The 25292-nt window shown below is 39.3% G+C and overlaps 1 protein-coding gene across 4 annotated transcripts in view; it reads right to left on the bottom strand.

The window, feature by feature from the left end:
* Positions 1-25292, bottom strand: part of OCA2 (OCA2 melanosomal transmembrane protein) — a 219637-nt gene that overhangs the window by 73647 nt on the left and 120698 nt on the right. For all 4 annotated transcript variants that reach the window (XM_069769977.1, XM_069769978.1, XM_069769980.1 and 1 more), the window contains 4 exons: positions 23851-23998; positions 22175-22232; positions 20676-20784; positions 4807-4934 (listed from right to left, as the gene is read on the bottom strand). In XM_069769977.1, coding sequence (XP_069626078.1) covers positions 4807-4934; positions 20676-20784; positions 22175-22232; positions 23851-23998 — 443 coding nt within the window. The remainder of the gene's footprint in view (positions 1-4806; positions 4935-20675; positions 20785-22174; positions 22233-23850; positions 23999-25292) is intronic.

The raw sequence follows: 25292 nt of genomic DNA, 5'->3' as shown, positions 1-25292 counted from the left end.
ATTTTGAGGTTGAATAAGGTATATCTATTTTATGACTTTTCAGTTTCTCAGGGGAGAAAAATTACAGCTTTTTTGGCTCAGCCTGGACCAAGCTGGTTGGCTTGCTTTCATTTTTTTTCTTCCATGACAAAGAATCAGTCAGCTGCAATGCCTCACTTACTGACTCCATTCCCACACAGAGCCGCAAAAGTCAGTATTCACACAACATAACTCCGTATAACCTGCACATGTGGCACTCAGAGTCCTTCAGAGACATCAGCGGAAAAAAAGCCATTCAACTCCCAAGCTGTCAAATTCCATGACAGAGATGGACAAATATCCTAACAGGCACCGAGTGGTGTGGGTTAAGACACAGTAATCTCAGAGTGACAAAAGGGCTGTCATTCAGACTGCCAATTCCTGTACCTGCAGCTCATTCAGGTGGCAGCTGGTCATTTGGATATGACCACATATTAAATTTGGCCCAGAAATTATACTTTCTTTTAACAATGCACTGCACATTTAAAGATGCAGCACGCAGAAAACAAGTTATAAGATTTTTAAATACATACGCATACCCCTTAACATTAAAAAAAAGGACATTTTTTCATTACTTTAACTTCCCAGGAGAAAGTTTCCTAAGAAATGAATTCTTGCTGGTAAACTTAAGATACCATTTTCATTCTAAGCTATCTGTGTTGCTTTATCAACTCAAAGGTTATGACAGTGACTTTTTACATGTATGTAAAAGCAATATTCTTAATGAACAGTAATACTTTTTCTGCAATTGCTTTTTGTTCACGTTTCAAAATAAACTTTTTAACACATAGTTGTCAGCAATTAAAGCCCAGAATTACATTTAGTTAACATTGCTGCCTTATTACTTAATTATCTATTAACAGAATATATGACTTTTCAGTAACACTTGTATATTGGTTTTGTGTGGCAAGGTTTTGGTAGCGGGTGGGGGGAAGGTTACAGGGGTGGCTTCTGTAAGAAGCTGCTGGAAGCTTCCCCTGTGTTCGAGAGGGAGCCTATACCAGCCGGCTCTAAGACGGACCCACCGCCGGCCAAGGCGGAGCCGATCAGCGATAGTGTTAACGCCTCTGTGATAACATTTTTAAGAAGGAAAAAAAAAAGCTGGGACAGACGGAAACAGCCACCGGAGAGAGGAGTGAGAACATGTAAGAGAAACAGCCCTGCAGACACCAAGGTCAGTGCAGAAGGAGGGGGAGGAGATGCTCCAGGCACCGGAGCAGAGATTCCCCTGCAGCCCATGGGGAAGACCATGGTGAGGCAGGCTGTGTCCCTGCAGCCCAGGGAGGTCCATGGGGGAGCAGATCTCCACCTGCAGCCCGTGGAGGACCCCACGCCAGAGCAGGTGGGTTCCTGAAGGAGGCTGCGACCCCGTGGGAACCCCGCACTGGAGCAGGCTCCTGGCAGGACCTGTGGCCCCATGGAGAGAGGAGCCCACGCTGGAGCAGGTTTTCTGGCAGGACTTGTGACCCCGTGGGGGACCCACGCTGGAGCAGTGTGCTCCTCAAGGACTGCAGCCCGTGGAAGGGACCCACACTGGAGCAGTTTGTGAAGAACTGCAGCCCGTGGGAAGGACCCACATTGGAGAAGTTCGTGGAGGACTGGCTCCCGTGGGTGGGACCCCACGCTGGAGCAGGGGAAGAGTGTGATGATCCCTCCCCCTGAGGAGGTGAAGCGGCAGAAAATAACATGTGATGACTGTAAACCCCATCCCCGTCCCCCTGTGCCTCTGGGGGGGTTGGTAGAGAAATCCGTGAGTGAAGTTGTGCCCGGGAAGCAGGGAGGGGTGGAGGGAAGGTGTTCTGAGATTTGGTTTTATTTCTCATTACCTTACTCCGGTAGATTTGTAATAAATTGAGTTAATTTTCCCCAAACTGAGTCTGTTTTGCCCGTGACAGTAATTGGTGAATGATCTCTCCTGTCCTTATCTCGACCCGCAAGCTTTTTGTTATATTTTTTCTCTCCCCTGTCCAGCTGAGGAGGGGGAAGTGATAGAACAGCTTTGGTGGGCACCTGGCATCCAGCCAGGGTCAACCCATCACAACTTGAAATTTGTTCTGGAATCCAGACATGGTACTACAGAAGAAATATTCAGGAGAGGGGGAAGGGAATGAAGGATGCACACATCCCTCCTGCACAACAGTCAGTCTGCAGGTAGCCCATCACGTTAGAGATGATGACAGTACTAATCACATAATCAACTTTAGGATGTCTCTACGATATCCAGGCCAATTGCCTGCAAGCACCTAAGTGAAAGTCAGCAAGTAGCACCCTACTACTGGCCTCCCCTGGGTGTTAACTGCACAGAGTGTCTCCTGGATCTTCCTGTGTCTTCTAAGAGGAATAAGTATTACTACACTAATTGGTGTCTTCAAGCATACTAGTTCCTGTCTGACAGCTCAAAATAGAGTTTTACTGCAGAAAAAAATCATGTGCCCTTTTAAATCAAAGTTTAATTTATGCACAAAAATTTGCATTAAACCCTCTTATGGACAGTATGTCATGATGATTGTTGCAGATAAACTCTGCCTGAAGGGATTAAGGTAAAATGTCAATTTTGACTATAAAAGTGAGCAAAGTACTGTATCTCTGAGATGCATAGGAACTTATATCACGGAGACAGAAGAAACAGAAAGATTTTATAGCCTGTAACAGCCACTTGCAAACAAGAACTAAAAAGACCATTGTAGAGATGAATTACCCGAAGGACACAATAGAAAACAAGAGAGCTCCAGAGGGTTTCCAATTTTTTCATTGCAAAATATCTACCAGACTGGACAGATGAGCACCCAAAGGCAGAACCTCCAAGAGTTCCCCTGTGGCCCTTGAACTCAAATCACATTTTCCAAAATGACTTGCAGCTTAAGTCCCACACAGATTTTTAAATGTTCCTTGTAATACGAAAGGGAACATTTATAGCAACAGGAAATAACTTCAGAATGGGAACCATCCAAGGTGAAGGATCACCAAGGGTGAAGAATATGAGCTGACAACTGCTGAATGCCTAGATCGTGGAAAGATTTCTTCTTCAATGCATATCTCTGTTTTGACTTGTTTCTTCTTGACGTTGTTAACCTAAAGGAAAGAAAAATGCCTTGGCAAAGACTGTCATCTCCTGCTAATCCAAAGGGCCATAGATTCAGATCAAAATTAGCAGTGATGATACTTAGAACATTTTTCTCATTCATTTATGGGGAAGAATTTAACCTCTCCCATTTTTTTCTTGATTATGTGTACAAGTTTCTTTCATGACCTTAAACTGCTGCTGTTCTATAGAGCCAGGGAAAATATTTTTTCATTAGCAAACTATTCACTGGTGACCTGAGAAACCATAAAAATGAAGTTCAGTAAATTACAACAGTCGTATCCAAAGTCTGGTAGTAAATGGCAAATAATTTCCTGTGTGTTTTACTATGTAATTGTGCCATCACACAGCACTCAAATCAAAACCATTCACTCCAAGCTAAACCAATAAATACATCAGGGAATGCAACTAATAAACTGTTGCAGCAGCAGCAGACAAAATAAACATGGCTTCAATATAGGTTCCCTATAAGAGCTAAAAAATGCAAGGATATATAGAGCCTGATAACATAGAGAACTAAAAATTGCCTGTACTAATGGCTATACAATAAATCAACATTTCCTGATGAATTTTAGACCTAGTAGCTTGCAAACAAGCCTCCTAATGATAATCAGAGTTTCCATTCATCTTCTCGGAGGTTACCAGATTTTGACTTCCCGTTTGGCATTAAAGAGATAGTTGAATTATTTGCTGTTTGTATTTGCTTCAAATTTTGTCCCTGTTACTGTTGGGAATTTTTTTTTTTTAATAGATCCTAATTTACAAATTCTTGGGCTCTTTGCAATTACTGGCAGGAGGAGGGGAAGGATGGAAGGAGGCTGTGCAAGCAAATTTGTTATTACAGGCTTTTCCCAGGCTGCTCACTCAGACTATTCACTAGCCATGGCAGTGCCAATGGTCACTTGGGTTTTGTCAGTCATGTTTCTACAACATTATTACATCACCTAAACCCAATAAATAACAACTGAAAAATACCAAGCATTCTAGAAGACTAATTAACAAGTAAATGTGAGTATGCATACAAAGAAATATCCAAACATTTGGGGTAAAAATAAATCCTCTCAGGCTACATGAAAGCATCAAACAGTAAATAAAATAGGATACAAACATGGGTGGACTGTTTCCAATAGTCAAGCAGACAAACAGAAAGAAACTACACAGCAAGATATCCAAGCATTTCAAGTACTGAATATCTGTTTAAATTACAATTGCAAACTGAAATTCAGTGATATTATCCTTTCAAACCATACTCTCATGAAATCTCTTAGGCCGTTTAGTAGCCAGCATGTAGCAGACAGAATTAGGAACATTCTTCAACTCTGGTTTATTCTTGTCCTTTTATTTTTCCTATCACTGGTCTAAATAATTGCAAAACGAATACATAAATACATATAAGCTATCTGCACACATAGACCGCCAACAAACCCGGAAACTAAAATTCCACTTATATGAAAATGATTGTGTCAGATATATTCAGCAAATGCAGCAGAAGGAGAGAGAGTGAGACAAAGCTTACAGCGAAAAATTAGATACCAGAGATCCAGCCTACTTCTGCCACTCTGCAATTTCTCTCTGTACTACCGTGACTACACTCAATCTACAATATTCCAGTGGGATTGAATCTGCAGGAGGCCTCTGCCCAGGAACATAATTCACATTTTAAATCAGTTGTAACTCTTCAGGCTTTAGAAATCAGAGTATCTTACCTCCATGAGAACAAACAACGCTGCAAAGAAAAGAAGGGTTGCCCACTCAACTCTGTTCAAAATCATCTCAAAATCATGGATGTCTGCTAGCACCAGCAGCCAAATGGCTCCCAATATGGCAATCCAGCCTGCATGAGAAAAAGACAGAACAACACTTCACAGACTTGTTAAGTGCTACCAATGTAAAAGTTACCGTATCGCAATTTTCAAAACTTTTTGCCACACTTTTGCTCTGACTCTGTAGCAGGGAAAGGTCACAGGTACTGCAGGATGAATGGTGTCTGCTTTCAAATTAAAATAAATTAGAAAAGAGAAAAAAGCAAATTAGGCACATTTGGGTTACCCCCAATAATAAATGGGTTTTAATCACAGAGAAACCTCTAGGTGTTTAGGAGGTAGACTGGAGGATTCTGGAGCTCCTGAAAGGCTGGCTGCAGCCCCAGGGCCTTGAAGACCCACTGTCTACCTGCTCTAGAAGATAAACAGAGGAAAAGAAAATCTCTTAAAACAGAAGAGGGAGTGACTTTAAATAGCAAACCGGGATGTCTCCAGACAGGATCCCTTTATACATCCTGAAGTGTTTTAAGGCACATATTTAGGTAACTGATTGAGAGAAAATGCAAATTAAATGCACAATCAGCCAGAGAAACTAATCAGCAAATCTCCTGTCCGAGCAAGGCTCACTTTCTCTCTACACATTTGAAATGTTTTCTGGAGCTCTTCAATTCCTCTGGCACATTTATCTTAAACAATAGAATGGGATTTCAGAGGTGAAACAAAAGGGGTTTGGGTGGTTCTTTCCTCAGAATGATGATCCTCTTTCTGTCTTCTCTATTTTTTTCCTAAATAGCAGATGACTTTTTATTTAATACTAAAAAAAAAAGATACATAATTTAAGGTTCTTTTAATGGCATGGAAATAAAGCCTTCCACCTCTTCAAGTTATTTCTCTCTTTGTTTTGACTATTTCATATATTCACAGTCAGAAAGTGATGGATTCACAGAATTGCAGAAAAAGTGAGGAAGAAAGAAGAATAACAATCTTTGCTGGCAAACAGCTTTAAGTCACAAACTTATAATCGAATACCAAATGTTACTTAGGGACAATAGGCCCCTGCTGCAAAGTAGATAGATGAATAAAGTGAGTCCTCTCCAAAAGGCTTCAACAGTTGTAAGAAAATTCAGAGATAGAAGACTGATTCATAAAATTTTAGACCATTCAATTTACAGCTTATGCATAAGTGTTTTTCTATTAAGTTCAAAGAAGAAAGAGATCCAAAAACGTCCAACAGTTTAAAATTAAGCTATATTCCATTTAAATCCTATTTAAATATAAAAGAAAAAAAGACACCAAAGGTTCTTACTGTTTATGAAGCTGTAAATATTAACTATTTTCTCTAAAAAATCCTATACAGTGTCACATAAGTACTCCCTAATCAAAGAATGCATTTTGCTTTCTCAAGTACAATTTAGGACCTTTCAGTGACATACTGCACTCTTTAAATGAGAATTTCAGGTTAACTGTGATTGCTAAGGAACATCTGCTGAAAATATTGCAGCTCAGTACAGGCAACCAGACGTGCCCGAAAGCCAAAACCAGCAGCTCAGGAGTTACTCTGGCTGGTCTGTTTAGTAAGGAGAGCTAAATGAGCTAGCTTGGCACTAGCTCTGGCTTTCATGCTTTGAGGTGGGTTTATTTTCTGCTGCAGTATGTACACAGCAGTGAAATCATACTGCTTACATTGTCTGGCTCCAAAACCAAAATGCTTTCAGTGACACCAACTCTTCAGCCGATGACCTGTTTCTGTCCTCTCAAGCATCTCCAAGTGCCGCAATCTCCCCAGTTCAGCTTTACTCTTGATGCCATTGACTTAGCTTCTGTCCTCTCTGCTTGGCTGAAACCACATTTTCCAGCACTACAAACAACTTCTGCCTTCCCGAGCTCTCTCCATGACCCTCCTTGAAAAGCTTCCACAAGGCTGATCACTCTAGTCTTGCTGTTTCCTTGATAAGTGGCACTCACAATAAGTTTTTATTTAGCCTGGTGCAAACCTAATTTACAGGGAGATGCAGGGAAATCCTTGTAAGGGAGCATGTATGAAGGACTAGGAAATTTAATGGCTTGTCAGCAGAAATACCACCATATAGGTGGGAAAAAAGCCAAAGCTAAGCAGAGAGCTGAAAAATGAAGGAATTTTGTATCCCAAATTTTGTAGCTTCAGCTCCTACATTGTTCCCAATACAGATTTTGAGTAAAATCTGATCCAAGTGCCTCACAGGATCCAAAACCCATGTCTCACAGCCAGCTCTGCTCACCTCCAAAGACAGAAATGCTGCCATGCTGCAAATTGAGCAAGTCTGTTCCCTGCTTCGGTCACAATGATCTAATCAGAGTGCATGGTCAAAAATAGATCATGCATGAGCATCATACTGCAAGGGAGGAGGAGAGCAAAAACAGCCACAAAAGACAGCAGGGTGGGAATAGCCGGTCCCAAACTTTCTTGTGAAGAATGGCATTTTACCACCCACTGGAAAGAGACTCCAGGACTGGTCTATGAGTGGTAATACTCTGTACTGCTCAGGATGAATGCTGGATTCTGGCATAAACTGACAACGTACAAATTTTTTGTGTGTGTACCAGAGTCTGGGTATGTGTACAGACTTTGCAAAAACAGTTACAAACCACAGGGACAGGATTGCTCCCAGAGTTCCCAAAGTAGCAAAAGAAAGTGAGGAGAGAACTGTCAGTTCCTGTCCACCACACCTTTTTGCTATCACAGTTGATTTGCTATCTTTCCAGAAACAAAGCGAATCTGTCTATGCAAATTAAATTGTTATTTGCTCTGAACACAGCGCAAGGGGTTATGGGAATGCACTGCCTAATTTTTTTCTTGGCTGTCACCTTGGCTGTTCTCTGAATTCTAGTAAAGAACAGTGGGCCCAACTCTGCCTTAAATAAATAAAGATGATGGCAATTCCTGTTAGAGGAATATTGCAAGGGGAATTATACGTGTGCAGATCAGGAGCTTAGTAGCAGAATTTTACTGCTATTTTGTACAAATGTAAGTGACAACATTACATACAAAACGTAGGTGACAAAAATGTAAGTACAACAAAGTGAAGAATTAAAGAATAGCAATTTCTCAATAGTTCTGGAACAATCTGTGATAATATCTTGGCATTATTTTTACCCCCCTGCCTCCTACAAAATTGAATTAACTTGAATATGCTGTATGGAGATAACAATTATTGCCTAAAGCTAATGAAATATAATTGGATTGCACAAAAGGTGCAAAAGCCAGGCGTTTTCTAGCACCACAAGTGTTACCAGCACGCATTAGCTCCATGCATGCAGCTTTGCATGAGACAACAGTGCCCTGCCTTACAATATTGTTCCCTGGGAACATGGATGGGCCAGGGAGGTGTCCTCCTGCAGTGCTCCAGCAAGTACAGCTCTCCAGAGGCTCAAACACGTCAGCTGCCCATTCTGGCTGCACAGAGCTTATTTCAGTCTACACACATGGCCTGTTCAGAGTGTATTTGCTTTCCTTGCTATGCCTGCAAGGAGGAGGTAAGAGTTACCCATCTCTCAGAGGGAGTGCAGAGAAAAGGAGATGAAGGAGGAAGTCTCTGGAGGAATTTGGGGGACTTTGTGCAAGATCTCTGTTTATGATGCCCTTTAGTACCATGGTTTGACGTCAAGCACCCCGCAGCTGGACAAAAGTAAACTCTTCCTCTGAAGCCTGAAGGCCACAGTAGTTAGCGTATGCCGTAACTGCTTAATGAACCGGTCTCTGCTGAATTTCTTGTCAAAGGTAACTACAAAGTTATTGGCAGCCTGCCTTTCTAAGCAGGCAGGTTTTCTAAGTCTTTTCCAAGGCCCTTCTAAGTACATTCATGACAGTGAACATACAATATCAGTGTTTTATACATTTGGGTAGCTTTGCATTTGCCCTGGATTCAATTTGAAGCACTCCTTCCTTTTTGAAGAATTGAAAGTACTAGGATACATTAAAGACTGGCTTCTCTGCTCATTTATTTTCTAGCTTACTGAGCCACAAAAGAAAGCCAGAAGGAAGAGAAATAATTTCAGAAAATAACTTCTCATTACTATAGGGAAAGCAAAGCCCATTTATAGCTCCACAGACCACTTCTTTTACTGCCTTTTAGTGCCTCTGTTTCACAACAATTGATATTCTGGAAATAAAACATGGAGAGAAACTGAATCTAAATTCCATTTCTGCACTGATATGGTACCTGTTGAAAATGGTGACAGTTTCTGTTTATTTTAGGAAAAATAACATGAAATTTTATTATAAAATGCACCTTGCAGATTTGTAATGCATTCTTCATAGAAAAGATTCCCATGCCTTCTGCTTGGGACCAGAAAAAAAGTACAGTAGAAATAGCTTGAGTGCTTTGCTTTTCTCATACACTTTACCCAGTAGGAAAAACCACCTTTGGAACAATAAATAGCTCATGATGAGCAGAATACAATTGCAATCCTACTCAAAAAACCCCTTATTTTGAAATAATCAAGCAGAAGAACTTGAAAATAGAAAACAATCTAATAGAAGCAAATAGAAGTCTAGAATATGTGGGAGGAAGGTAGGTGAAAGATAAAGAAATGAAAGAAAAAAGTACTGTGTAATCTGTAGGCCTTTCAAATACTCATTAAGAAAAATTTGTATTCCTTAGTAAAAGTAATTTTGTCTCACCTACTACGAGCTGAAATGCATAATAAGCTTCCTCCTAACAATGTGAACATGTGGACACTGTATGTTCACTTTATGTGCACAGAATTTGAAATAATGTATTTATGAATACTGACGGTACACAGAAATTTCACTTTAGTGGAAACTGAAATGGCACTTGAGACATTTGCACTGAAAACCAAAGCCAGGATAACATTGCATGATCTCAATGCTGGCCTGGGCCAGCAAACAGTGTGCTGCTCAAGACAGGCACAGGGTACTACATTTAGGTAGGAAGAGTTAAAACTGTACAAATCCAGGGTGAGAAGCAACTGTATGCCTAACAGTTCTGCAGAAAAAACTTAAGAAATACAGTGGATCACAACTGAACCTAATGGCCAACTGAAATACAGAACCAGGACTATAAATGGTAAATCCTGTCAAGCAACCTTTGCTCTCCTAATGCCTGGTAAACCCTGAGAAGATACACTTTAATTAAGATGTGTACCCATTAGGCAACCAAAGGCAGAGAAGTAAGCACAATCAACAGTCTGAAACGTTCACTACTGAGGAAAAAATTGAGCTAAATATCCTGGATTCTTCAAAAATAAGAAGATTAAAGGGATCCTGGCAAGTCTTCAGGTATGTACCAGGCTGTTCCAGAGGGCAGAGAGCAACCTGTTTGTGGCAGCAGTAGTGGGTAGGACAAGAGGGAGTAAGGAGGAGGTGTAATAGCAGCAAGGAATATTCAGGCTACACAATATTCAGGGTCACATATTTACAGTGGTTGAGAAATAAGTAGAGCTTTTAAAAATCAGCTAGACCAGCTTCTGCCAGAGGAAAATATAATACTCCTATCTGCAAACAATGGGATGGACACACTGATTTTTTAGACATTTGTCACTGAGGAAAGTATGATATTCTTTTCCCGTGATCTTAGCAATTCCCTATTTGTCAAAACGGCCACAGCAACTTTTTGTGAACTGCAGAAACCCTTTTAGCCCACAATGTCCATCACAGGCTTACCACCTAAAACATGTTTGGCACTTACCTTTGAACAACTGTTTACACAGCATGTTACTGAACATATATGAGGAAGTAAAGTCCATCACTGTGTTCCAACAGCTTAATCAGAAGTCTGATGAACTCCACAACCCCTCAAAATTTAGCGTAAGAATGTATGCCAGTCGTTCATATAGTATGGTATAGTTATAATGTTATGTAAAACATACACTCAGTTATACTCTTATACAACCATATAGAAATATTGGGGTGAAAAAGTTAAATCAAAGACACATTTCCAGTAGTGCTTGCTCTACTCATGGAATGTGTTTCATCAGGACTACTGAATGTGAATGAAAATGTCCTGTATTTCAGGTTTTGCAATTTTTTGTTTTATTTTATCAGACATCCCTGAAAATATACATTCTGAAATCATGCTGAATGTTTATAAGTAATACTTGATGCCAACTGATAAGCACTGTTTTATCTTTAATACTCTTTTTTTATGAAGTTACCCTCTTACAAAGCAACTTGCTGGTCTTTTGAGCAGTCTCTTTTCATAGGCATAGCTTCATAGAAATCATTTGCTGTTGTTCTGTGCTATTTGTAGCACCACAGTTTAAGGCTACTCCCTGGGGACAGAACTGTGATGGTGACAGTCCAGGACAGCTTGCGCCGCAGCAGGAAATGCTTGGCACAATGCAAGAGGATTAAAAGAACATGCAAAAAGTTGGTGGAAACTATAACCCCACGCAAGGCAAGAGAAACAGAAACCTATGCTGATAGAAAGTAATTGCAGCATTAAAAACCAGAAGTGTAGCATAAAACAAGGAGGCAGAGGACTAGCTGCTCTGTAATCATAGATCAGCACATGTGCATTGGGAAAGGATGGGCCGGACTGTGTTGCATAGCTGTAATGCCATGAGGTCAGAATGCAGAAATCACATTCACTGTTGTATTGCAGTGTCAACACCTAACTTTGTTAATTCTCCAAATGCAATTTCATAGATGAGATAGGATGGCATCCAAGAGAGAACACCCTGGTTTGAGATTGCTATAGCTAGGCACTGCATCTACACGGAAGACGTGCTGACAGATGCATAGCTGTGTATATTTCACCAATGCATAAGTCTAAAAAATTTACAGAGTTATCTCAGTAAAGGTCACTGCAAACAAACACATTGTATTGCCATAGCCTCATTAACTCTTGTGAACCAAAAAGAATTTGAGAAGATGCAAATATCAAGATAGAGGAGAGGTCAGCTTTTCTACAAGTAAGCAATAAAGTACAAAAGCTGCACTAGCAGATACAACTGTTACTGGTGCTTGGTTTTTTCTCATCAAGTGTATGGACAGCTGCAAGGACAGAGGATATTTTCCATGCTTAATTACATGTTTGTAAAGATGACTGTGCAATTTCAAGGGCAGAATTTTTTTAAAACTATCCTAAAAGAAATTAAAACTGTGAGGATCATGGAAAGCAGATTTCTCTTATTTTCAGGAGCAAAGTGTTATGCTGAGAAGGAGGAATAGCTAAGATCTGGACCAGACTTTCTGAGTCTGAGTCAATGCTGGCTGCATCAATTTAGCTCCATTCCAACTTTCTTATTATTACAAAATAATTGTCAAATTTATTTTTAACTTATGTTCATATACACTGTACCAGGAATTTTTTCAACATCACTATAAATCAGAGATGTACTAAGTCTCTTAAATACTGTTATGTCCATTCTCATTTTAAAACAACAATTCGCATCTTCACAGTGCAATCAAATCTCCATAGTACGTACTCAAAGGCTAGCAGGTCAGTCCCATGCAGTTCTCTTCTTGACCTCAATGTAAAAGTACTAGACAACTTAAACCAACACCATTGCATGCCAGAACAGATAAAATAGCAGATGAATGAGCCAAGAGCAAGGAAGTGAAGAGCACTAAATGAGGACAAATCACTGACAGTTGTAGCTGATACCACCTGGGGAAAAGGGCTGCAGATCAGCCCCTGCAAGCACAACTTCAAGGACCTGGAAGGGTCTCCAGAAAGGGCTGAGGACTTTCAAAGAGGAGCGCCTAAAACCATGCCTCTAATCTTACTACATCTTACTACACTAAGCTGGACACTGTCAGATGCTACAATTTGTTGCTCTGTTTACCATTATCAGGTCAGGAACCAAAGAAACCACTTTAGTCATGGAAAGCAGTGTCACAGCTTCAGGTAGGTGGAGCGTTAATGGAAAACAGTAAGAGAAGAAAGAATCTGCCACAGACAAGAGTACACAGAATGAGTAATTGCAGCTAAAAAGGGATGCATAGGATGATACTAAAGGCCCCAGGTTTATCAGTAACTCAACAGTTATTAGTTGTAGATGATAGAGCAAACTTAGGAGATAGTCAAAACCCATTTTAGGTGTAACAATAAGCTAAAGAAACAAGTATGTAACACACATACCACACACCATGTATGATAAAATCAGATATGATGTAGATCTGAAGACCAAATTTGAAAAAGCAAAGTGTAAAGCTTTAGAAAATGTAAAAAAATGGGTTCAAGTGGACCCAAGCACAGGGAGGAAGAAACCATCAACACTATTCACCTCCTGGTAAAAGAGGAGGAAGGCACCCCTATCACGCTCATGCCAGCAAAGACCTGAAGATATCAACACTTTGTTGTGACTTGTCCCACCCTAAACCTCTGAACCTTAGCACCCTGCAGACCATCAAAGGGTGACCCTAACATCAGAATATAAGGGGGAGATACTGGGAGTATTTTGGGTTTGCTGGGTTTTCTTGGGGCTTTTTCTGCAACAGTTTTAACTGTAAATTATTAATGAGTTTTGCTTTGTATTAATTAGATAATTTGGACTGTGTTAATATTATCATAAGAGAACTAAAAATAACTGTTTGTTGTGTTTTGCTTACACTGATACAACTTTTAATTAAACCAACAAAAAATTCTTAGCTCTAGGTACAAGGAATGTCCCCCTTTTTGCCCACAATATCACAAGCATATCACCACTGATACTTTGAAAGTGGGAGCTTACTATCGTATACAGAGAAGGCATCCCTAATCCAAATGTTTTGGGGACCAAAACCATCTAGTTTACTGAAATGTTTGAAGGAGTTTCTAGGCAACCACAGATTATTCAAGCTGATATTTTTAGCTGTATAGAAAAGGTCCATAAATTCTGCTTCCCGGGCTTTGCATCTGGTTCCTTAATTTATCAAGCTGTGTTGGAAAGCTTTACAATGTGACAAAATAAAATAAAAAAATACAAGGAGAAAAAAAAAGACAAGGGAAAGAAAATATTGGTTGTGACACCTTTAAATACAGTTGATAATTCAGTATCATTTGAGCCATTACTTAGCAGTCAATACCTACAAGATCTCCTCAGCTAAAAGTGATTAATGGTCACAGACTCTAGATAATCTGGAGTTAAATGTTAGATTTAGTGACAAATTAAAGAGCAAATGTGCACTTTTTGCTACCAGGATATAGTGATATAAGATGTGAAATATAAAATGTGCTAAACTTAACAGTGTGGCTTTTGACATTAAGCCTATGCTTTCTTAAATCTACGTCATTCACCAGTTTTTATGGCTTAATAGCTGTCTATCTCACTAGCATTTTCTATTTTTTTAAACACTAAGCAATTATACACCAGCTTATTAAGTTGATCTGGTTTTTCAAACATTTTATAAAATAACTCCTCAGTAACATTGAGTAGCTCTATAAAGAAGCTTTCATTTTAGCTATTGCACAAATTAACCTGAAACCAAACATTTCCAAAATATGAACACATTCTCTTTTTCTCCCTCACTATGGGTACAAACATTTAAATTTTTAGAGTCAAGTTTGTTGGTTTCTGCATATATAATTTTATTGTTTGTAAACAGTGTCAGATTTATACAACTCCACCATCATGCAGGATAGTAGCATAACATGCTTTAATCTATTTATCACTGATAGCAGATGAGAAAAAAGTTCCAGAATAACATTTTAAAGTGTAAAAATAAGAGCCCTATGGATGCTTCAACATTAACTCCCCTTTCAGACTAATGGGATCTGTCCACACTTCTCTCAGCCCTGTGCTTCTTCCCCATGATGTATAAGCCTTTTGGACCTGCAAAGTTCTGCTGCACACTGAGAGGCAGGATCTTTCTCACAGAGCTCTGGGGGAGTGGTTCAAGTTTAAAAACGTTTTCACCGTTCTAAAGAAACCTCTTAGCACAAGTTCAAATGCATGTACATCTGTCCCAGGGCCCAGATAAAAGCTGGAGGAAAAAGCTTATTAGAGTTCTTAGGCAGCTTCCTAGGCTGCACGTTCAGAACAAAACCACACAGACTACATTTATTTCACTTGTGCAATATTAGTTCTTTTTTAGCTTACAGCATTAAATAATTTAGTCAAAGATCTCTAAGGTTTTTAAGGTCTTTAAGGTTTCTGTCGTTTGTTACAGCACTGCTAACTCTCACACAAGCTCTTACACATACTGACCCTGCCGATCTGTCTCAAAGTTGTTAGGGAAGAATCACTGCTGCAGTGAGTTCCTTACTGAAAATGTTGCAGAAAAAATAATGGATGAAGTTCGTTGTTAGTAGGCTGCAGTAATGAGAACTAGCTTCAGTGTTTCTCAGCCAAGTAAATATTGATAGGGGACTTCCGACATTCTGTGATTCAACAGCAAATTTAAGCAAGTTTGTGAAGCTCTCCAAGGCAGTGCAGCCCTTTCTTCATCACTAAGCAAGCTACCAGACAAGTGCCACTCAGTTCCAACTCTATTATAATTATTGCTTCACCTATGTAAATTACAGTGTAAGCTGAAAATTGTGCATGTCCACTTAAACAAAAGCAGGATGAAAATCAAGAGAAATTATATGGGAGAAACTTCAGCTCCAGTCCACTTCCCTAAATCTGAGGTGTCACTTCTCTCTTTTGTTAAGACCAAATGTTTGCTATAATTTGCATAACATTCTCTGTAGACATAATTTGGGGGGGGGGGGGGGGGAGGGTGTTCTGCTGAAGCCCTTTCCAATTAAGGCATTTAATTTCTCATGTGAATTTCAACAATTTTTCTGTAAGTTATGGAAATGAGTCAGAAAATATGACAACCGGTATCCAAAGGAGTGACAATACAACAGGAGTCTTTTGTATCTACAGCAACTGAACACATTTCTCCTTTAATGTTCTGGCAATAAAATAAAAAGGAGCTTTTCATAACATGGCCTACCAAACAAACAGAACTCCATTTAAATTCAATGAAAACAATTATTTCCCTACTTTTCCACTATTGCAGTCACAGTTTTAAAATGTTTCAATGATGCAAGATACAACCAGTTAAAATAAATCACAAAAAGACAGTTTCAGATCCTCAAAAGTATCTGCAGCAGAATTTGCAGACCAAGCTCACAGTCAGAAGTTAAACCAAAGTGAATATAGAAAGCAAGAGAGAGTTTTCCAAGAGAAACTAGATTTAACTACATGAATGAAGTCTCATCAAACAAGATAAACTTTGTCTGTAAATATTGAGGGATTTTAGCTTTAGAGAAAGGACGTGGGGGAAAATTTAGACCTAGGATGATTGTTTGACAGAAGTGACATGGAGTGCTGACTTATAGAACTTGTCCTACTACCCAGAAAGGTCATAGTGATCACTTTAGTTAGTTAAAAGAGTAAAACCATAAATTTTTTTAAAGTTCCTAAGTCTGGGTTTTTTTGCTAACCCTTCTTCGGTTAATAATACCAAAGCTGATTTTAGTTAGAAGTGAAACTCCCAAATAATCAATTATCAAGCCAAATGTCCATCTAGCTGTTCTGGGTTTTGTTTTTAAGTATCTATGACTAAAACTTGGTATAGCTTGAGAAGATGCCTTCTGGCATATAAAAAGTGAAGTGACATAGGGTAAGGTGAATCATTTCATGAATCAGACATTTAAAGTAGGTCAGATGAATCACAGCTGTTGATCACCTCCACTGATTATTGACCTCCTCCAGAGATTATTTTAAGGGCAGCTGAAGGTAATTAGCTTAAACATTGATGTCTGAAGGATCACAGATATCCATGGCACCGAAAATACTGGAATGGGCTCAGGCAATAGTGTGAAGACGTAACCCCTCTGCAGAAGCAAAAAAAGCCAAGATAGCTCCCTCAAGGTTTATGATTTGAAACTCTGTCTTCTGCTGGGACTGGAGCAAAGAGCAGTCCTAAATTATGGAACAATTCAGTGAGTCCAAAAATCTCCCTGTCCCCTTGCATAAATAATTAATTAATTAAAGGAACATGAGAACAGCCATAGACGGTAATACCAAAGGTCCACCTACGCAGGAGTCCTGTCTCCAACAGGGAAAATAGTGGCAACAACGTGCATTTCTCCTGGCATACCTTCCCAGCTTCCAGCAGTCTACAGCCAAAATAGAGACAGTATCTTTTCTCTGAAACAGGCAATAGCTCTTTTGTTTGCTCTTGGGTTTGCATCTTGTTTCTTGAAGAAGAGAGCAGCAGAGTCTGTTGCAACCCTCTAAAAGGAGGAGAGGACCTTCCTGTGCCTCATTAACTACTCAGCCTGGCCCTTGGAAAAGAAGTGTCTGGAGGTAGAAGAGAGCAAGAGCTAGAGGGTCTACAAGGAGCGGGGTGCCTGCATTGCATGCAGAGACCACTGAGAGGGGCAGACAAAAGCAGGGCCACAGAGGTGATGGGTCCCTCTTCATGGATATTAGAGAGAGCTGCACAGACTTCACAGCAGCTCAACAACTCATTTAACTGACTGAAACCAAGCCAAAGAGGAAGGACCTGCCCCACAGAAGCAAAAATAAGTAGGTTATAAATTGATTTTGTGTATTCTTTCTGACATAGTCCCTTTGAACATCCTCTATTAAAAAAAAAATTAGTTTAAATTTAAACAAACTCTTGCTTTGTTTTACTTTTAAAGTCTTTTGTCTCTTTTGGGGGGTCTTACTATAGTTCAAAGCTCTAGATATGCCTACCTAAAAGTTAAAGTCAAAATAGGAGCCAGGTACAATCCTCAAAGGGGCTTTACTTTCATCTTTTTTCATCTTTTCTCAGATGCATTATCAATACTTTATCAATAACATAAAATCCCATGGGACTGAATGAAAGCACTATAGAAGTCTTAAAGTTTACCATATCTGTTTATTTAAATTCTCAGTACTAATCTTTCATTAACATAGATATTTCATAGAATTAGACTAAATAAATTGATGAGCAGGTACAAAAAAAAATGAATAGGAAAGTGTTCTGCATTTTAAAAGGCAGCTAAGTATGCAAATTTTATTATTTAAATTAAAATGTCAGTTCCTTCAAATTATATTAATGATTCCAAGTTCATAATGGAAAAATTGTATCAAGGCTGGGGACTGATAAAGAATTCTATAATCTTTCTAATTCACTCTACCAAATGCAATTAAAAGTTATTAGATTTCTAACACTTCAGCCTCTGTATAAAACATTATTCTGGTAGAAAATTAAACACTGAACTACAATCTACTTTCATTTTTATGAGAAAAACATATTGAACAAATTTACCCAAACCACCAGAGTACAAGATATGCTGTATTTTAGGAAATTCATTTCCATGCACTGGAGGACTAAAATCCGTAGAGACTCACAGCGGCACTACTTCAGTAATGATAAATAAGTGACAGCTATCATCAAGATAGTGAAATTCAGGAGCCACCAATGAGATCTCAGTAGAAGTTTGCAGGTTCCATTAATTGTTAATAGAAATTACATGTATGTTTTAATAACATTTATTCATTAATCTGACAAGTTTGCCATGAATACAGAACGGGGAGAAATTATACAGAACATATACAGCCCCTATTTACTTTCAAGGCTGCAGTTGAAGATCAGCTAGTGAATAATAGAAAACTGCACTGCCAACCATACCATTTGTTTTCATTTCTTTTACTGACAAATTAGGACAAAAACCAATCATCAGTTATTAAGTTTCTTCTAGTATTGACTCCAACTGCTTTGCAGTTTTGAAAGAATATCTTACCAGGAGCATATGCAACCTGCACTATGTGGTCTTTACTGTCTGTGGCTTTTCAAAAACACTTAGAGGTGTTGGGATGAATTCAAGAAATTCTACGTGGTTCGGTGCCTACTTTTCTGAGACAAAAAAGTAAGGGTGAAAATGGATTTCTTAAATTGCTGATGTGAATGCCTGCCTTATGGTCTTAGCCACCGTAACTTCAAATACCTTCAGATGTCTTCAATTTCTGCATCTTCCTACACCTTAGTAATATAGCACTTTTGCTGTTATAATACTCAGTATACCTTTCAACTTCTTAACAGCTAATAATCTTAATGGGCTGAAATCGCCCATTTCCATGGCAAATACGCTGGAACAGGGAAGCTGCCACAGCAGCTGTGGCACTGGCTGAAATGGGGAAGAAAGCCTGGCTGACGCAGCCCCTTTCCTAACCTCATACTGCTCCAGGGCACCAGGACTTCTGCTGGATGCCAATAAGGTCTTTCTGCGTATATCAACACTGTTAGATAACTGCTTAGCCCAAGTCCACAGCAAGGTACTGGTCCCCCAGAGTTCCCCTTGTGTAAGTGTTGCTTTGCTCCCAGACTCTTTTGCAGTGACCCAGCTTGTTTCATCTAAGAGAAAAATAAACCCAGGTGCAGTTCTGGAGACAATTCATTTCAGGGATCACACCCAAACAGCAGCATGGGTGAGTCTGGATCAGGTTTGGGTCTCTCTGCTCTGTACAGTTACTCCAACATTATCCCTGGTGGCTTCAGGCACTAAAACTCCATCGCATGTACCAGATAATGCAACATAGGCCCTCAGCCTCACAGTCTTAAACCACGGCTCTGTTAGGCTACAAAACTGCCCTCACTGTGAACCTGAAAATTAACTAACCCATACATACAATGTCAAGAAGAAACTCAGGGCCAATTGCTGTGCTGTGGAGATGCAGCCAGTCTTCTCTGAAGGGGCAAGGTCTGAGCAGTGTGGACACAAGCCATCCTGCACCAATAAGGCCTGAGGGCTGGGGATCAGCCCCTGGAACAAATGCGTTTAGCAGCAAAGCTATACCTATTAAAACACGTTGCTCCAGACATAGTAGCCTATATCCTCCCACTGGTGCTGGCAATACGCAACACTGGTATTTCCCTAGGTCCCAGCAGAGAGAACAGCCCTCTGCAACTGGTACCTTTATAAGCCAATCAATACACCAGAAGTGTGAGCAGCAGATATGGGAGGTCTTGTTTACCACTTGATCACCATTGTACAGCTATAACTAGCTCTATATTGTGCATAACAGAAATGGATTTCAGTGTAGTATCTGTGTATATGATGATTCAATCAATGATTTATTGATTATGCGTTATTCCTCTTCAAGACTGTTGCATTTTTCAGCCACTGGGATGGATGTACATGGTGGGGGAATTCAGATTGCATGAAAAAACATAAATCTGAAATTCCATAACTTTCAAGTTCTCAGCAGCTAATAAAATATTTTTAACTTTTCACAGGGCAACGCACAGGTAGGTTTTATTATTGTCCTTCAGTTAAATGTAAGCTTTAATTTGGTTCTGTTTTCAGGATATGCAGACCCTGTCTTCATACAGGTATACGACTAGCTGTATAAAAACCTGCACATATGGGTCTATATATAGAAAGTATGCATACAGCTATTTTCATTTCACACATCTACAGTGTCTTCCTGATTTTATTTTGGGAAATTATTTCTTCTGGTGATAAAGTAATGGAGACTGGAAGTCATACAAAGAGTTATCTATACTTAAGAAATAATGCCAGACTATTTTTTTGTTCTTCCATGGAGTGATTATTTTCTGATCTCTATAATGCATCTTGGTCATTCATTCAAACCTACAGTGCAATGTTGCCAAGGTAAAATTTGCTCATTCTGTAATGTTTGGCCAGCTTGTTCGTATTGGGAAGTCAGAAAAATGAAGTCATGAGCACTCTCTGTTATTCCTCCTGGGGTGACTGAGACATGACTGCATTTTCGAAAACCTGTTCTGAGAAACTGCTGTTCTGATTAACCTGGTGTAATCGTGAGGCCAGAGACATGCTGAAAAGGGCTTTCTGAAAAGATCCAGACTCAGAAAAGTAGTACTGTTTTTTTTCAGGGAGGTGGTTTGTTTTACTTAGATAGAACAAAACTATGAAACTTACCAAGATCTAGGTAGATGCCTGGAACAAACGAGTTGAGAAAAAACATAAGAATAACACATCCCAGCACAGTCAGGCATTTGATGAGAAGAATTTTGTCTGTTATTCTGTGCTGTAGGGACAAGGAGAAAAAAAATAATAGCTATTAAAGAAGGAGCTATCTCTTATGCATAGAGTTCACAAAAGCATGTGTGAAGCACAGACTTCTGTTCCTGTATTGTGTATTACCTCCTCAGCATAAAAGACAGAAATATTTAAATTGAAGCATTCATGCATACCTATAAAAAACATGAATATGTGGCCCAGTGGGATCTAAGAGACATGAGTAGTTAGCACCTGCTGCATACATTCAGCTGTGTTCAGCTACCCCCATCACAACTTCATTTCAGTAGAAGTAGCGTTGAAATGCAATTCCTACTACAGAGGGCACTCCGGGCACTCTCTGGTTTCATGACCCTGGACAAAATCACCCTTTTCTGCACATATGCTTTGAAAACCTATGAACTGGCCTAGAGGTCAGATCTTTCATGCCTCCTGTACAACTCTCATAGACATACCAAGCCCATCATCTCTATGCAGCTTTTACACCCCCATGCCCAGCTCCTGCATCCCTGTGCCAGTCTCCTCATGTTCTCGCCCTCAGACCCCACGCTTTCCATTGTCATTCTGCTTCTCTGCTCTCATCTCACTTTTGCCACCAAGGCAGGGAATCACCTTCTCCCAGCCCGAGTCCCTCTGTTGTTTCACATAGTTTAAAGCTCTACTAAAGTACAAGTAAGTCTCTGTTCTTTAAAAAGTTTGCCTTTTATGCAATGCCTTGGAAAAGGTGTAAAACCTAGTAAGAAGTCCTGTTGGTTTTGTTCTGTTTTGGTGTGACACATAGGACAGTGATGTCCCAGTCAAGGACTTGCGCTCCCAGACACAGGCCTGGATTCATTAGTGATGCCAGTGAGGTAGAGGGAATGTGACATTTAGACAAATTTAGGTTAAACTAATCCCACTACAGAGTTTACATCTCATCAGACCCAGCCTCAGCAGAAAGACTTAGGGAGCCTTAATGTGTGCACAGCAAAGAGAACAGGATTTATCCAAGTGGTTTATCCCTGCTTGAACAATAAAGCAGGCATGTCACAGGCAGTGTGGTAAATTAGAGCTGATATTTGGTACATCAGCAGGAGTGTACTCTATTGTCATACATCACAGTTATAAATGACCTATTGACACGTCCTGAGTCTTTCTGGCCAAGGATTAAAAAATTAAGGAAACACTGCTGAATCATTTACTGATTCTTTAAATTATATTTTCTAAGGAACAAAAGTATAAAACCTAAAAAAACCTCACAATGTGGTTCAGTAACCCTGTCCCCCTGAGAAGCCAGCCAGCCTGCCTGCCATATTTTTTCCTATAGAGTTATTAAATTTGCATTAGATTCAAAGCACTCTCTCTGTATAAAGGCATAGGTCTGCTTACCTGGATACTGAGAAAAACTGCCATCTACTTACTTTTTTCTGGAGTTCCTGAATATTTGTTTCCCAGTTTTTATCTTCCTGTGAAATTTGCCTGAAAGAAAATGACACCTGCTTTTTTCCAGAGTGAAATTAGAGCTCTGCCAAGGGTGTTAGAATAAATCCCTCCCATCACAAATAGATCACACTTTCCCCCATATGGAGTAACTCGTACCACAAAGGAGTCGTGGCCTTCTTACTGCCAGCAGCAAAATTCCCATGAGGGTTCAATGAAGACTCCAGTTTTGTAACATGCTCCACTAATACCCAAAACCTTTTTTTCATGAAGGGTGCCACAGGCCTGGAAGGAGCTAGCCTCCAGGGTATGGACCTTGGTATAGGATCTGACTATATGCAATATGTTGTTCCCTTAATAGTTTCAGGAGTTGATGTGTGCCCTGCTGCGATAAAACAAGGGTCGTGTGCTAACACCAACAACTCAGAACACATATATTTTACATTTGCATTTTATAATGAAGTTTTTAAGATCTGAATAACTTCACCGTGTTATCAGCATAGTCAGCCCTCCAGCAAAAAGCCTTGGGGTTTACAGTTCAGAAGCGCTGTTGCTAATGCTAATGAATTTTTTACATTGCTGTAAATGTACTGTGCTGGAGGAATCCTGATTTTTCAAGATTAAATATACAATTTTTATTTATACTTCAGAAACATCTTCTTTAGAGTGTCATAAAGTCTAATAATTTGTTATAATATTTTTGAAAGGAGGCTATTTTAACAGCCTTTTTTGTCTTTAAGTATTAATGCTGTCACTCCATTCAAAGCACACAGTACCAGCAAAAAACTGTGTAAACAAGAGTCATCTTATTACTGGAATAGGTGGTTTAAGAAATCATATTTACATGTCCTTGCTCATACTGTTTATTAATGAAAATTAATTATTTCAGTTTCATTTTAGTCAATTCACTTTCAGAGTATTTATCACTGCTATTCTCAGTCATCAAGTTCCATAGGGTAACAACTGCTTTTGCCAGAGCATAAACAAAACAAGGTTAACATTTTTCTTAGTCCTTGTTTATGTAAACTTCTTTTCTAAACATAAACAGTTAGTTATGTCTGCACTCAGGTTCACACTGAAGGTTTGATTAGGAAATAATTTTAAAACACAACAATTCACTGGTGACATTTGTCAAACTCAACAGTTCGCTGAAGAACACTTGAATTTTTCAGTAAAAAAAGAAATGATAGCATTTTACTATGCTGAAGCCACTATTGCAAGGAAAAATCTAATGATATATTTGTGAGCTTTTTCAACCAAAAAATACCTGAAATTTCTAGGTCTTTAAATTTGGGTCATATTGATATATATTTTCCAGGCCTTACACATAGCTTTTATCCTGAAATACTTTGTGTTTTACTGAGGCCAAGGGTGGCTCTTCATATATGCTCATCCGATCAAGTGATGACTAAGAATATAGGTCTCATCCCAGTGAAGATTCCTGAAAGCCTTCGCTCTCAGCTCTGCCTAAAATTACTAGATATGAGCCCTTGGCTGGTTGAAGCAAACACAACTATTGCTACTGATGTTAGCAAAGCCACGCTACCATTCCTGGCTGTAGACTGAGACGAGCAGGAGCTCCCTGCCAGTCCAACAAACAGCTTGTCCCCACCAAGGGTCAGAGCAGGAGAGGTGGGACAGGCTGGTCCCTGCTCACCTGTGGAACGTGCTCAGCTTCTTCCTCAGGAGCATCTCCAGAGTCAGCACCTTCTGCATCAAGAGGCATTTCACTGCAGTCTCCTCTCTGCTGGCTGGGTTAATGCGCTGTGCAGTCAGTCGCCAAACATAGATCTCATGTTTCAGCTCTAAAAAGAAGCAAAATCATTTTTCTTAGAGCAGGTGCAATGCACATGAAACCAGACACACACAGAATATGTGTAAAGTGCCCTGGACTCAAAGCTGTTAAAATTATTGGAATGGTTTCCCAATAATTTTCCACTTAGGAAGCTGCTTTTACCATACATTTTGCAGAGCTAAAGGGAATGAAAAATAAAAAGAAATTTTTCAGAATTTTAAATAAATTAACCTCAAAGTCCTTTTTCAGAGAAAAAGAAGTATTGTCTTCAAACACTTGCAAATGCCTTCCACAAGCTTTAGTGCTAAAATCGTAACACATTCATTTTTCATCAGAAAATAAACTGCTGATATATGTTATTATACTGCTAACAAGATACTAGTCACTTTGTAGTTAGGAATTACAGCAAACGCTCCTTCACTGTATTCAGAACAGACAACATGTTTCCATTCACTCTATGTTCATACAAGCAATTTTAGCAATCTAAGGCAAAACTGAAATTTAGCACTGTCTTATGGAATACCGTTTAATAACATTTCAAAGGTTTCCTAAGGGGACTTAACTCCTAGGCACTGAAAACACAGCTACTATCACCTGCCTGCTGACCTGAATGATATCTGATCCTGTGTAAGTTCAGACAGACTGATTAACACTTGAAATCACTCTCCAAAATCTTGTCAGGATTTTCAACACTTTTTGATTTTTTTTTTTTTCCAGTACTGTCAAGGCCTTGGAGAATGACCAAAAAACGTGTGTTCCTGTTAAGGAAGGACCTTAGATTGGGCATGCCAAAAAAAACCTTTGAATTTTCCAGGAAATCACTGAGGAAATAAAAGCAGAATATTCATTCAGAAACTGTCTGTGCAAATGCTTCTTGATAAAGCAACAGGATGTTTCTTCACCCTTCTTTTCTGTCCCCCTCAAATTTCATGTAATTGAAGACAATGTGTCAAGAACTCAAGCCTTTATATCGTAAGATCCCTGTTCAATCAGCAAACTGTTCTTATCCTAAGAAATGGATGTGGAAGTCTTTGCACCATGTATACAAACTATATGCATTATTTATAAAAAAAAAATAATGTAACAACATAAGAAATATTTAAACACATTTTAATGTAGGCAGTGATATTAACAGTTACTGCTGCAAATCCCTAGTTGTTCACAGCATCTACTATCAAAAAGAGTACTAAACGTATTTAATTCCCTTGCTTCCTTTGTGACCAAGTATTCATAATGATAATACAGAGTGAATCATGTAAAGATTGACCATAAAAGGGAATTAGGCTTGACAGAACTCCACCATT

Source organism: Haliaeetus albicilla, chromosome 25 (genome assembly GCF_947461875.1).
Source record: "Haliaeetus albicilla chromosome 25, bHalAlb1.1, whole genome shotgun sequence".
NCBI lineage: Eukaryota > Metazoa > Chordata > Aves > Accipitriformes > Accipitridae > Haliaeetus > Haliaeetus albicilla.
This window is presented reverse-complemented; position numbering and strand designations above follow the sequence as displayed.